Source organism: Muntiacus reevesi, chromosome 2 (assembly GCF_963930625.1).
Source record: "Muntiacus reevesi chromosome 2, mMunRee1.1, whole genome shotgun sequence".
Taxonomy (NCBI): Eukaryota; Metazoa; Chordata; class Mammalia; order Artiodactyla; family Cervidae; genus Muntiacus; species Muntiacus reevesi.
Window position 1 is genome coordinate 263078974 of NC_089250.1, and position 11392 is coordinate 263090365.

General features: G+C 55.9%; 1 protein-coding gene across 2 annotated transcripts; it reads left to right on the forward strand.

Annotated features, from left to right (window-relative positions):
* The first annotated feature begins 1386 nt into the window (after positions 1–1386).
* Positions 1387–10672, forward strand: GSK3A (glycogen synthase kinase 3 alpha). Of its 2 annotated transcripts, XM_065926218.1 has the most exons (12): positions 1387–1804; positions 3527–3714; positions 5009–5092; positions 5256–5366; positions 6940–7070; positions 7165–7271; positions 8179–8276; positions 8355–8450; positions 8804–8990; positions 9309–9401; positions 9989–10041; positions 10322–10672. In XM_065926218.1, exons 1-12 carry the CDS (start codon positions 1522–1524, stop codon positions 10382–10384), a joined length of 1494 nt encoding a protein of 497 aa, XP_065782290.1. In that variant the 5' UTR covers positions 1387–1521; the 3' UTR covers positions 10385–10672. The 2 variants fall into 2 exon arrangements, with proteins under 2 accessions (XP_065782290.1, XP_065782288.1); XM_065926216.1 differs by having other exon boundaries at positions 1392–1804; positions 9989–10329.
* Positions 10673–11392: the final 720 nt, after the last annotated feature.

Here is an 11392-nt window from a genome sequence, read left to right on the forward strand (position 1 = left end):
CACATAGACACACATTCACATGAACTCTTATTTCCCAGCACACACTTACACGAGCTCTGTACACACACACACTCTCAAACGAACTCCCTTTCCCAGCGCGCTTTGGACTACCGTCCTTCCGGGTATTAATGGATAAGTGGGGGCAAAATAATGCGAGCACAAAACGCGAGGCTACTCCTAGCAGTTGGCTTCCTTCTTTTGGGCTTTCCAGGATCCTGTAATTTAGGAAGGCTGAGGATTCAAAAAGCTTAATGGGATGTTCAAGATAAATTGTGTTTTCATTTCTTTCCACTTTCAGTTCAGCCTCCTGGTGCAACCTACATTGTTAGGAAAAGCTAGACAACATCCGAAGACTGTATTGTCTTGAAAATCCACCGGAAACTTTGTTTCCTAAATCGTTGGCGGGGAGGGTTTTCCTTCCGGATTTGTGGAAACTTGGGAGTGTTTGCACTCCATTTTCCAGTAGTCCCTGATCGACTTCGGCTCTTTCTTGGGACCTGGCGTCAGGAGAGGAGGCGTTGAAACTTTCTGCAGTTTCTCTTAGGCGACTGTCTTTCCCCTTTCGCTCTTTCCGGCAAGCCTCAGCTATCTTCTCACAAAGTGTCGGGATCCGGTCTGGAGTATTCCCCAGCATGCTTCAGGATTATGGTAGACTCCGCCCCCTCAGTCAATGGTAAGGCCGCCTTGAACTCCATTTCCCAGAAGACACAAGACTCGGTGTAGCAACTACTCTGAAGCCTCGGTGTTGACTACATTTCCCAGCAGGGATTGCGGCCTAGCGAACGAGGGTGGAGGAATACTCTGCCTTTCCATTTCCTAGCCTATCTCCGGAACTGCAATATCCACTTGGGGCTTAGGAATCACATGGGACTCCATTTCCCGGCGTGCTTTGGAAGTAGCTTTATACCTGCAATGCGGTGAGGGCGTGGCGACGACTACATTTCCCGGCTTGCCTCACAGCCAGATAGCGGCGGATCCACCGGCTCCGACTCAATTTCCCAGGGTGCACTTGGCGCCAGTCGGCATACAACCAATAAACTAAGTGAACGATTGGACTCCGTTTCCCGGAGTGCATCGGGCCTATACAGCTCCCTGATGGAGTTGCCTGAGACTACATTTCTGAGGCACACCTAGGGGCACGCGGTTGCCGCAATGGAGTGTGTGCGACTCTGACTCTACTTCAGAAAGTGCTTCAGAGTCCGCTGTGGGCACAGTTGTCCAACTTATTGCCCGGGATTCTGTTTCCCGAGGTGCAGCGGGTGCAGACCCTCTCTGAGGTCTGTGGACTCCATTTCCCGAAGTGCCACGCGGCTCTCTGTGAGGGCCTAGAGCGGCGACGGCGTCGCGGAGGGCCGGCGGACTGCATCTCCCAGCGTGCCCCGCGGCGGGCGCTGGGCCGGAGCCGGAGCCCGAGCGGCGCGGCCTGGAAGAGGCCGGAGCCCGGGGGAGGCGGCGGCGGCGGCAGCGGCGGGGGCAGCCCGGGCAGCCCGAGCCCCGCGGCCTGGGCCTGCGCTCGGCGCCATGAGCGGTGGCGCGCCTTCGGGGGGCGGCCCTGGGGGCTCGGGCCGGGCGCGGACCAGCTCGTTCGCGGAGCCAGGCGGCGGCGGCGGCGGCGGCGGCGGCGGCCCGGGGGGTTCGGCCTCTGGCCCAGGAGGCAGCGGCGGCGGGAAGACGTCAGTCGGAGCCATGGGCGGGGGCGTGGGGGCCTCGGGCTCCGGGGGTGGCCCCAGCGGCAGCGGCGGAGGAGGCAGCGGCGGCCCCGGCGCGGGCACCAGCTTCCCGCCGCCCGGAGTGAAGCTGGGCCGTGAGTACTAGCGGCGCCCGTGGCGGGTGGAGATCGGATCCCTGAAGCCACTCAGACGTCGATCAGGTTCTTCTTTATGCTCAGGGAAGAGCTCGAGGTCACTGTGCCTTCCCAAACTGGGATCTGAGATCTAACCCCTCCCGGAGAGAGGGATTTGGGGGGGTTACCATCACTTGGAGTTTAGAATTAGAATTAGTAATCCTCCAAAAGACAGGGTCACAGGTTTCTGCTCTTCCAGTCTCGAAGTCTTGGGTCCGTGAGCCTTAAAAACAGGAATCTGATGTTGCCATCCATTCGAGAACGGATCAGGGGTCATTGTCGCTTGCAAATGGGGCTCAAGGGTTATTGTTTCTCAAGAGAACACGAATAAGATCACCACCACCCAGAGAAGGGATCTGAATTTGCTCCCTTTTAGAGCATGGGGATTTGGAGTGAGTATCACTTAGAAGCAGGGATTTGGGTTTGCTGTGGCCCCAAAGAACAGGGCCAGGGCTTTCCAAATCTTATACCCAGTCATCTTCCCTTTTAAAACACTATCTGTCCATAATATGTAGAATTGTATCTCCAATGGTGGAAATTAATGATTGCTGCTTCTTGAGGGCAGATTGGAAGTTAGCATACCTTTCAGACCAAGTTCATAGTCACTAATATTCAAGAAAAGATGTCTTTCTTGAAGGGTTTCCTTTCACAGAAAATGGAATGGGGGCAGGGGAGGTTACCAGTCCGTCCCCTAGAATAAGGATGTGAAGTTATACCCATTTCATTATTCTGATGTATGATGTCATTGGCTGGATAAATAGCTATATAGGATCCTCTCCCTCACTGGCCCTCTGAATGGATCTGATTCATCACTGACTTCTTTTCTTTGGGGGACCTTTCACCAGTTACCCCGAGAAGAGGGATCCCTGTCCTCCAAGAATACCACCAACTTTTGCTGCCATTCACAGAATGTTTTGAGAATTTCCTTTAAAGGACTGAGGCCAGGATAAACCCTTGATGATAGAGATCAGGTTCACCATTCTCACTATCAAGTTACATACAGGATGGGGTCTGGGGCTTCGAACCTCACAGGTGAGGTCAGGCCAATGCCTTTTTCTAGCCCCAGAGTATTTGGGTAAGAGCTAATTGTCTCCTAAAAGTGAGAGTTAGGGTGCTGGCACTCCCTACGAGAGGAGTCATTCTTTTCTGTCACCAGAAACCAGTGGTGAAGTTACCAGCTGCACTTAGGGAGGACTTAGAGATCACTGTCCCCCGAGTTGTGGGAAAGGTTAGGGCTTTCCTAACATAGAATTACCTCAGGGTTCCTGCTCTCAAGTGGAAGAGGTTAGGTCAGGCTCTCCCTAGTGAGGAGGGAGCAGAAGGCAGTTAACTCTCGTCATGGATGGAGTGAACATCTGGGAACGGTGGTGCCTCCTCACATCAGGAGGGACCAGTAATTGGCTGCTCACCAGAAATGGAAATTAGGGGTTACCAACCCTGGTACAGCAGGAGGTTTTATGTGTCAGTATTCTCCTCTATGGGAGGAGTCAGGATTTGGGGTTCCCTGAGGGAAGAGGGGAAAAGGAGGGATCTAGGAGCCACCTTTGAAGATGGGGGAGGGACAAAGACCATCCCCCACCCCATGAGCTTCCTGTAGACACTCCCCGCCCTCTCCCAGCCCCAGGATGGGGTGGTGGCCCGAGGGAAAAGGTCAGTAGACTGTGTGTTCCCTTTGCTCCCCAGGTGACAGTGGGAAGGTGACCACAGTGGTAGCCACTCTAGGCCAAGGCCCGGAGCGCTCCCAGGAGGTGGCTTACACAGACATCAAAGTGATTGGCAGTGGCTCGTTTGGGGTCGTGTACCAGGCACGGCTGGCAGACACCAGGGAATTGGTGGCCATCAAGAAAGTTCTCCAGGACAAGAGGTTCAAGGTAGCTTGCGGGGAACGGGGATCAGGAGGTTTGACTGCACATGACTGGTGGGGGCACCCCAGCAAGAGTGCTGGCCTTGGGTTTGTACAGAGGGACCAAGCATGGGCCAGAGGAGAAGAGAGTGAGCTGTGTGGGGATGTGGATTCCAAGAGAAACCAGAGCTGACTTTTATTGGGCTCTTGTTCTTTGTAAGTGCTTTGTAGGTGAGTTTAACTTATGCAAAGATTCTCTGAGGGTAGGTACTGTTGTTACTCCCATTCTAAGTAAGCAGAAACTGGAAACTAGACTCAGATAAGAGAATTGCACAAGGTCAAGGCTAGAATCTGATTCCCAAGCGCTTCACCTTAACCACTGAGTTACTCTGCTATCCAGAAGAGAAAGGAAGCTGGTGGGGCTGATGATTCTGTCTGCGAAGATCCGATTCTGCCCCCAGGGTCTGGCACGTACTGGGAGAAACCCTGCCTGTGCTGCAGATGCCTGGGTGTGGGGCCCGGTCACCCCTGAGGAAGGGGTCCTCTTTCCTCATTCACCTGTGAGCTGGTAGAGGCCCTTTGGATCCTATGGAGTCGGGGTGTAGGAGAAACTGAGCCTGGGCTGAAGAAACCAGGTCAGAGTTTAGGTCTCAGGCAGTGAGGACTCTCAGGGGCAGGTCTTCCTCCAGGGCGCTGGTCAGAATTTGATTATAGGTGAGTACCGAAGTGAGAAGAATCTGAGGATAGGGGCCTCTGAGGCCCCAGGGGGAACAGAGGAGAGGGAAGAGTGCTAAGACAGGTCTTCTGGGAAGAGGTTGAGGCTGGATCTCTACTGGGAAGGTAAGGATGAGAAGCCTGGAGTCCCGGACTCAGGATCCAAGTGCTCAGATGCCTCCCGTGAAAGCAGTGGAGCGGCCTGGGGCCTAGGGGCACCTGGATGACCTCTCCCTGTCTAGTGTTGCTGGTGCCAGGCAGGGAGGTGGGCCTCATGTGGCCACATCATGTGATTTTCAGGAGAAGCTGAAAAACTTAGATTTACATGTGAAGCCATTTGTTTTGTAAATCTGAGCGAAAAATCAAACATTTTTAAGAAGCAGACTGCAGGAAGCACATGTAAGTGGTCTGAGTTAGTTGTGAGTGAGGGGAGTTGGGCTGAGGAATTAGGGGCTGCTTCATATGGGGCCTTGGAGCTGGAACTCACGGAGTGGCTACTTGACCCTGCCGGCAGGAATGGGGGAGTAGAGCTGTGGTGAGGGGTGCTCGGGCGGGGAGGCAGGGAGAGTGGCTTGTCTTCTGAGGCTCTCTTCCCTTGCCCCCCCAAGAACCGAGAGCTGCAGATTATGCGTAAGCTGGATCACTGCAATATCGTGAGACTGAGATACTTTTTCTACTCCAGTGGGGAGAAGGTGAGACCTGGGTGTGGGGATTCCTCCTCCGCTTGGGCTCCACCTGTCTGCCTGCCTTTCTCATGGCTGCTCATCCTTCCCGCGTTATTCCCCACAGACCTTCCTCCCCCTCTTCCTTGCTCATTTCTCACGCCGCCTCACACCTCTCCTTTGCTCTCTGCAGAAAGACGAGCTTTACCTAAACCTGGTGCTGGAATACGTGCCCGAGACAGTGTACCGGGTGGCCCGCCATTTTACCAAGGCCAAGTTGAGCATCCCTATCATCTATGTCAAGGTAGGCAGGCTGGTGGGCTGCAGGGGTCCTGGCTGACCAAGTCAGGGGCTCCAGACAGACTCTCCCGTCATTTCCAAGTTTATGTTGGTCTCTAGAGGCCTCACGTGCCTTGCCCTTGTCCCTACATCCCCAGAGATGGAGCTCCCTAAAGGCAGGGCAGCCCGGCCCGAGGCCTGATTCAATCAGGGAGGTAGGCTGACCAGGGCTGGGGAGGCTGCACATTACCGGCTCAGATCTACACCAGGAGCCCACCGGCACCATTAGTGTTGGTGCGGTCAGCTCAGAATCGAGGTAGAGACTTAGAATGCAGAGGCACATGAGGTCAGAGTCCTGGCCTGTGGAGCCCTGGCAGAGGGGGGCGGGAGGAGGCAGGGTTGGAGGAAACTTAGTATCCATGGAACCAGGGACTCCGGCGTCTTCATTCGTGGCCTGGTGCTGAGCCCCGTGTGTTACTGTCCCTAAGGATGTATGTGAGTGAGTGGGTAGGTGGGCGGGCGGCCTTAGGGATGCTGTGGAGAACGGGACCGGAGCAGCCAGCTACATGGCGGGAGGAGGGTGGGTTCACGTTTGCAGAGGTTGCATGGGCCCAGTTTTTCCTCCCGCTGGCTTTACGTATCCCAGGCCTAGGTTGGTGCTGTGGGACCTTACCTTCTGTGGGGGTGGGTGGTGGTGGTCTGGTTTGTGAACTGTGTCCTGGACCCAGCACTGAGCAGCTCTAGAGGCCCCACTGACTGAGACCCAGACTGCTCCTGAAGAGCTCTCAGTTTAGCAGGGTAGACAGGCATCATCACAGAGAACTATAAAACTACCAACAATGGCCGAACCGGAAGAAGCACAGGGCTTCTGCAAACAAGAGGCCCCTGGCCCCGCCTGCTTTGGGAGTGAGAAGGATCGAGGAAGGCTTCTGGGAGGAGACTGGGCACAGGGCAAGAAGTGGGCATCTCTGGCCACAGGCACTGGGAACCGAGGAGGCGGTGCCCAGGAGGCAGGCCTGAGCAGTTACACATGCTGGCACTGGACGAAGCCCTGGGGCTGCAGCAGTGACGGAAACACAGAGATCCCTGCTCTTTGGCACTTAACATCCTAGTCAGTAGGAAAGAGAATAGCAGAAAAATCCAGGTGGAAAGGGGCTGGCCTGAGGGTGGTTTTGACTGCTGAGTGGAGACTGAACCCTTCCTACAGCCAGTGGTTTTCTTGGTGAGGCTCCCCAGCCTGCTTTAAAACAAGGCCTTCCTGATGTATCTGTCTTGTCCATCAGGCTTCTGCTGAAGTGTGTGTTTGAAGCAGTGGTTTCCAAAGTGTGGACCGGCACCAGCACTAGGGGGCTGGTTGCAGAGCCTCATCCTGATCTACCGAATCAGAACCTCTGGGAGTGGGCCCCGCAGTCCTTGTTTTAACACGGCCTCCATGTGATTCTGGTGCTCACCAAAGCTTGAGAACCAAGGGGCAGCAGAAGTGTTTTCAAGACAGGGAGAGTGGGCCTAGAAGGGCTCTGCAGGCCGAGATGGTGGAGCAGGGGTGTGCTCTGCGGGGAGAACTGGGCTGGAGTTCTGCTGTCCCCTACCCACCCCAGGTGTACATGTACCAGCTCTTCCGGAGCTTGGCCTACATCCACTCCCAGGGTGTGTGTCACCGCGACATCAAGCCCCAGAACCTGCTGGTGGACCCTGACACTGCTGTCCTCAAGCTCTGTGATTTTGGCAGGTGGGCCTCACCTGGGGTGGGCTGGGTGGCTGAAGGGGCGAGGAGGGGTCCCGACCCTTGGCCTGTGTTGACTCCTGCCCATATCTTCCCACAGTGCAAAACAGTTGGTCCGCGGGGAGCCCAATGTCTCCTACATCTGTTCTCGCTACTACCGGGCCCCAGAGCTGATCTTCGGAGCCACCGACTACACCTCATCCATTGGTCAGACTTGAGGGAGGGTCGGGGGTGGGAGTAGCAGTCATGGCAGTTTTTCAGGTCTTTCTGTGTGTCTGCCAGGCCCAGTGATAAAAGCTTAACATCTGTTCCTTTAACTGGTCCTCACAAATTCAGGAAGGTGATGCTGTCATAGGTGTGTTTTACAGTCTAAAGCTTAGAGTGGTGAGGTCACCTGCCCACAGTCAGGTGGGACAGGGCAGGGCTGGGCTTTGAAAGCGGACCTGACTCCAGAGTCCATACAGCCCTGAAACCTCCCGGGAAGTCCTTTCTCCGCAGTCAGCAGGAGGGCTGGCAGTGACCTCGGGGGAATCGGGAGGGTGTGGCCGGTTCTCAGGGCCCCGATGTCCTTCCCTGTTGCTGGGGTGAGAGTGCCAACTTCCAGGCATGAGGAGGGTGTGAAAGCGTTTGGAAGAGAAAGTTCAGCTTTGCGAGGAAACTTCATGGTCCCTAGGTGTGAACTTGTGCTGTGGGGGCCAAGGTACAGGACTGGCAGGGGTGACTAACCAGGCCACAGCTATTTCCAAGAGCAGAAAAGAGGCCAGAAGTGAGTAAGGCAACTCATTTAATGCTCTCCCTTCTTGATGCCCGGAGAACACAGGTGTCTGTTCTGGGCTTGTTGATGTGTCCTCTGAGGCTGCAGAGAAAAGGCTTACTGGGATCAGAGTGGAGAGGCGATGGAAGCCTCTAGATTGGAGAGTACAGCGCAGTCAGGCAGACTTGGAGGTTCAGAGTCAGGCTACTGTGTTCCTATGCTGTGTGACCTTGTGCAAGGCCCTTTCTCGCTGAGCCAAGAAAATGGGGCTCTTGGCATTTCTCAGGGTGATCATGAAGGACAGAAATGCCTGCCCGGGGATGGGCATGGTAGCTCTGACCCTCCCCTGTTCCTCCTCAGATGTGTGGTCGGCTGGCTGCGTACTGGCTGAGCTCCTCCTGGGCCAGCCCATCTTCCCTGGGGACAGTGGGGTGGACCAGCTGGTGGAGATCATCAAGGTGAGGGCAGGGCCAAGGTGGGCAGGGACTGGGCTCAGGGCCAAGGACCTTGGCTCAGACCCCTCCCTTTCCCTACAGGTGCTGGGAACACCAAGCCGGGAACAGATTCGCGAGATGAACCCCAACTACACGGAGTTCAAGTTCCCCCAGATTAAAGCTCACCCCTGGACAAAGGTGGGGCAGGGCTAGGGGTTCAGGCAGCGTGGCTGAGGTCCCCACTGGAGGCCAACTGGTCTGGGACCTGGCTACAGTCATGGCTCGGTCAGTTAACTTTGACCACATGGCAAAGTTTAAAGCTGAGGACTCCCAGTAAATCCCAGAGGCCTACTTTCTGATGGGGAAACGGCTCACAGCAAGCAGGGCCCAAACAGTCATGGGGCCCGAGCAGGTTGCTCATCCGATACAAACTCACCTCCCCTCAAGAGGCTGTGCCTCAGTTTCCCCATCTGGCAAGTAGGGTTGTGGGAGGCAAGCAGGAGGCTCAGGGCCTCACCCATTGTCACCTCTACCCCCTCCCCACCCCCCAGGTGTTCAAATCCCGAACACCGCCCGAGGCCATCGCGCTCTGCTCTAGCCTGCTGGAGTACACCCCGTCCTCGAGGCTCTCCCCGCTGGAAGCCTGCGCCCACAGCTTCTTCGATGAACTGCGATGTCCTGGAACCCAGCTCCCCAACAACCGCCCGCTTCCCCCCCTCTTCAATTTCAGTCCTGGCGGTGAGAACTCAGCCTGGGATCTGGGGTGCTGGGGGGGCAGCCAGAGACAGCGAAGAGCTTGGTGTGGAAGACAGGAGTAGAGAGCTGAGGGTGGGCTGCAAGGCAGTCCTGGGGCTCAGGAAATACACCCCTCCTTGATGCAGGGAGACCCCAACCCACCTCTTCTGCACTCTGCAATCTCCCGTGTTATGCTCCTTCCAGTTTTTTATTTAAAGGGTTCAGTGGCTACACCTGTCCCTATCTGGTGCCCCTTTCTAACCAGGACTGGGTCTCCAGGTGCCCTCTCCCCTGACTAGACATGTCCATTCCTGTCTCTAGAACTCACCATCCAACCATCTCTCAACGCCATCCTCATCCCTCCTCACTTGAGGTCCCCGGCGGGCACTGCCTCCCTTACCCCATCCTCACAAGGTAAGTTGGGGGCCATCTCCTGTGCAGTGAAGTGCATTTCTCAGTGTATGGGGGGTGGAGGGAGTTGTTCTCACAGCCCCTGAGTTTACTGCAAGCATGCAGAAATTGTTGGCAGAAAGCATGTTTCCCGCGTGAACGGCCACCTTTGTAAGGCATTATTGCCTGTATTTTGTGTTTAGATGCAAACTGGAAAACCAAAGACATACATTTGGCCTGCACAAACAAACAGTTAAATTTGTTCCTCCCATTTAAAAATGAGGGCTATTTTATGTTTAAATCCAGATTCCCTGTTTCTCTTGGGGAAGCAAATCAGACTGGGCAGCAGTGGGCCTGCCTCTGCTCAGGGCGGTCCTGCCAGCTGGAGCTGAGGTCCGGCTGTCCCCTCGTGCTAGGGGGGCTTCGCTCCCTTGTGAGTCACTTAGTGACCAACCTGGCCCTTTGGCGTCTGAGTTTGAAATCCTCGACCTAAAGTGACAGGTTTCGGTTTCTAACGTAGCATCTCACACCAGCTTCCTGCCTTGGGGTGGCGGGGTGGGGGTGGGGGGCCAACAGGCCCAGGTTAACCATCTGCTCCTTCCCCCCCTCAGCTTTAAGTGAGGCTCAGACCAGCTCGGACTGGCAGTCGACCGATACCACAGCCGCCCTCACTAACTCTTCCTGAGGGCACCACCAACTACCCTTCCATCTGGGAGCTCTGTGTGGGGCTGGGAAGGGGGGGCCATAGCCCACCAAGCTCCTGCCCTGACTGGGCCCCTAGACTAGAGGGCAGAGGTAAATGAGTCCCCACCCCCCCCCTCCAGTCCCTCCCTCACCAGCCTCACCCCTGCGGTGGGCTTTTTAAGAGGATTTTAACTGGTTGTGGGGAGGGAAGAGAAGGAAGGACAGGGGATGGGGGGCATGAGGACCTTCCACCCCCTCAGCCCCTCCCCCTCCCCCCAGGTCTCCACCTCCTCCAACCCCCTCCCCTACTGCGTCCCTTGTAAATAGAACTGACCAGCCCCTCTCCTCCTCTTCCCTCCCCTGGCCCCCGGGTGTAAATAGATTGTTATAATTTTTTTCTTAAAGAAAATGTCGATTCGCACCGTCCAGCCTGGCCCCTTCCCCTCCTACAGCCGTGTCCCTGCCCCTGCCCTCTGCCCCTAAGGCCTCCTCCCTCCTCTCCCCACCCTGGAGGGCAGGGGCAGTGGGGGGGCTCCTGATGTCTTAGTTTTCACAGTAAGGTTTGCCTGTGTACAGACCTCCGTTCAATAAATTATTGGCATGAAAACCTGCTTCCTGTCTAGACACCTGTTTTCACAGAGGTGAGGGAGGAGCTTGGGGGGCGGCCGTTGGACAGAGTGGGCTGTGGTCTCAGGCAGGGTAGCAGGGTGGAGTGAATCCAGGCTGGCCCAGGCCTCCTGTGCCTCAGCTCTGTGCACGTGGTGAGCTGCGTCTGGCTCATCCACCGCAGCACATATCATCTGCTTCCACTCAGGGAGGGAAGCACCGTCATTCCCAGGTGACTGGTGAGAGAGCTGGCCACCAGGCAGGTCAGGGCTACAGGATGTAAGTGGCAAAGTCAAAGTTTGAATAAAGGGCTCCCTATATCATAGCCTGAGCTACATGCCGCTTAAGGGGGACACAAGATGATGTGGGGGGTCACTTGGGCCAAAACAACCTTGATACAGACTCGGTGGGCATGGATGAGGGCAGAGGGACCGTTTCCAAACCCTAGCAGAGGGCCCCAAGCTGTCTTAAACAGGGCCCTCCTGTGCCCGCCTCTAGGGATGGTGGGAAGTGACAACTCTGGGGAGGTTGTTGCAGAGGGCCTGACTTTTCTCCTTGCTTTGTGAACATGCTGGGGCCAGATGTTGGGGCTGTGGCAGAGTGAAATGGCATCTCCTCCACATGGTGCCAATGGTAGCGAAGGCAGGAGGCTCTAGAAGTAAAAGGGGGCCTGGAGAGGAGCCAACTGAACTGTCCAGTACTGGACTCCGTTTGTGAAACGGGAG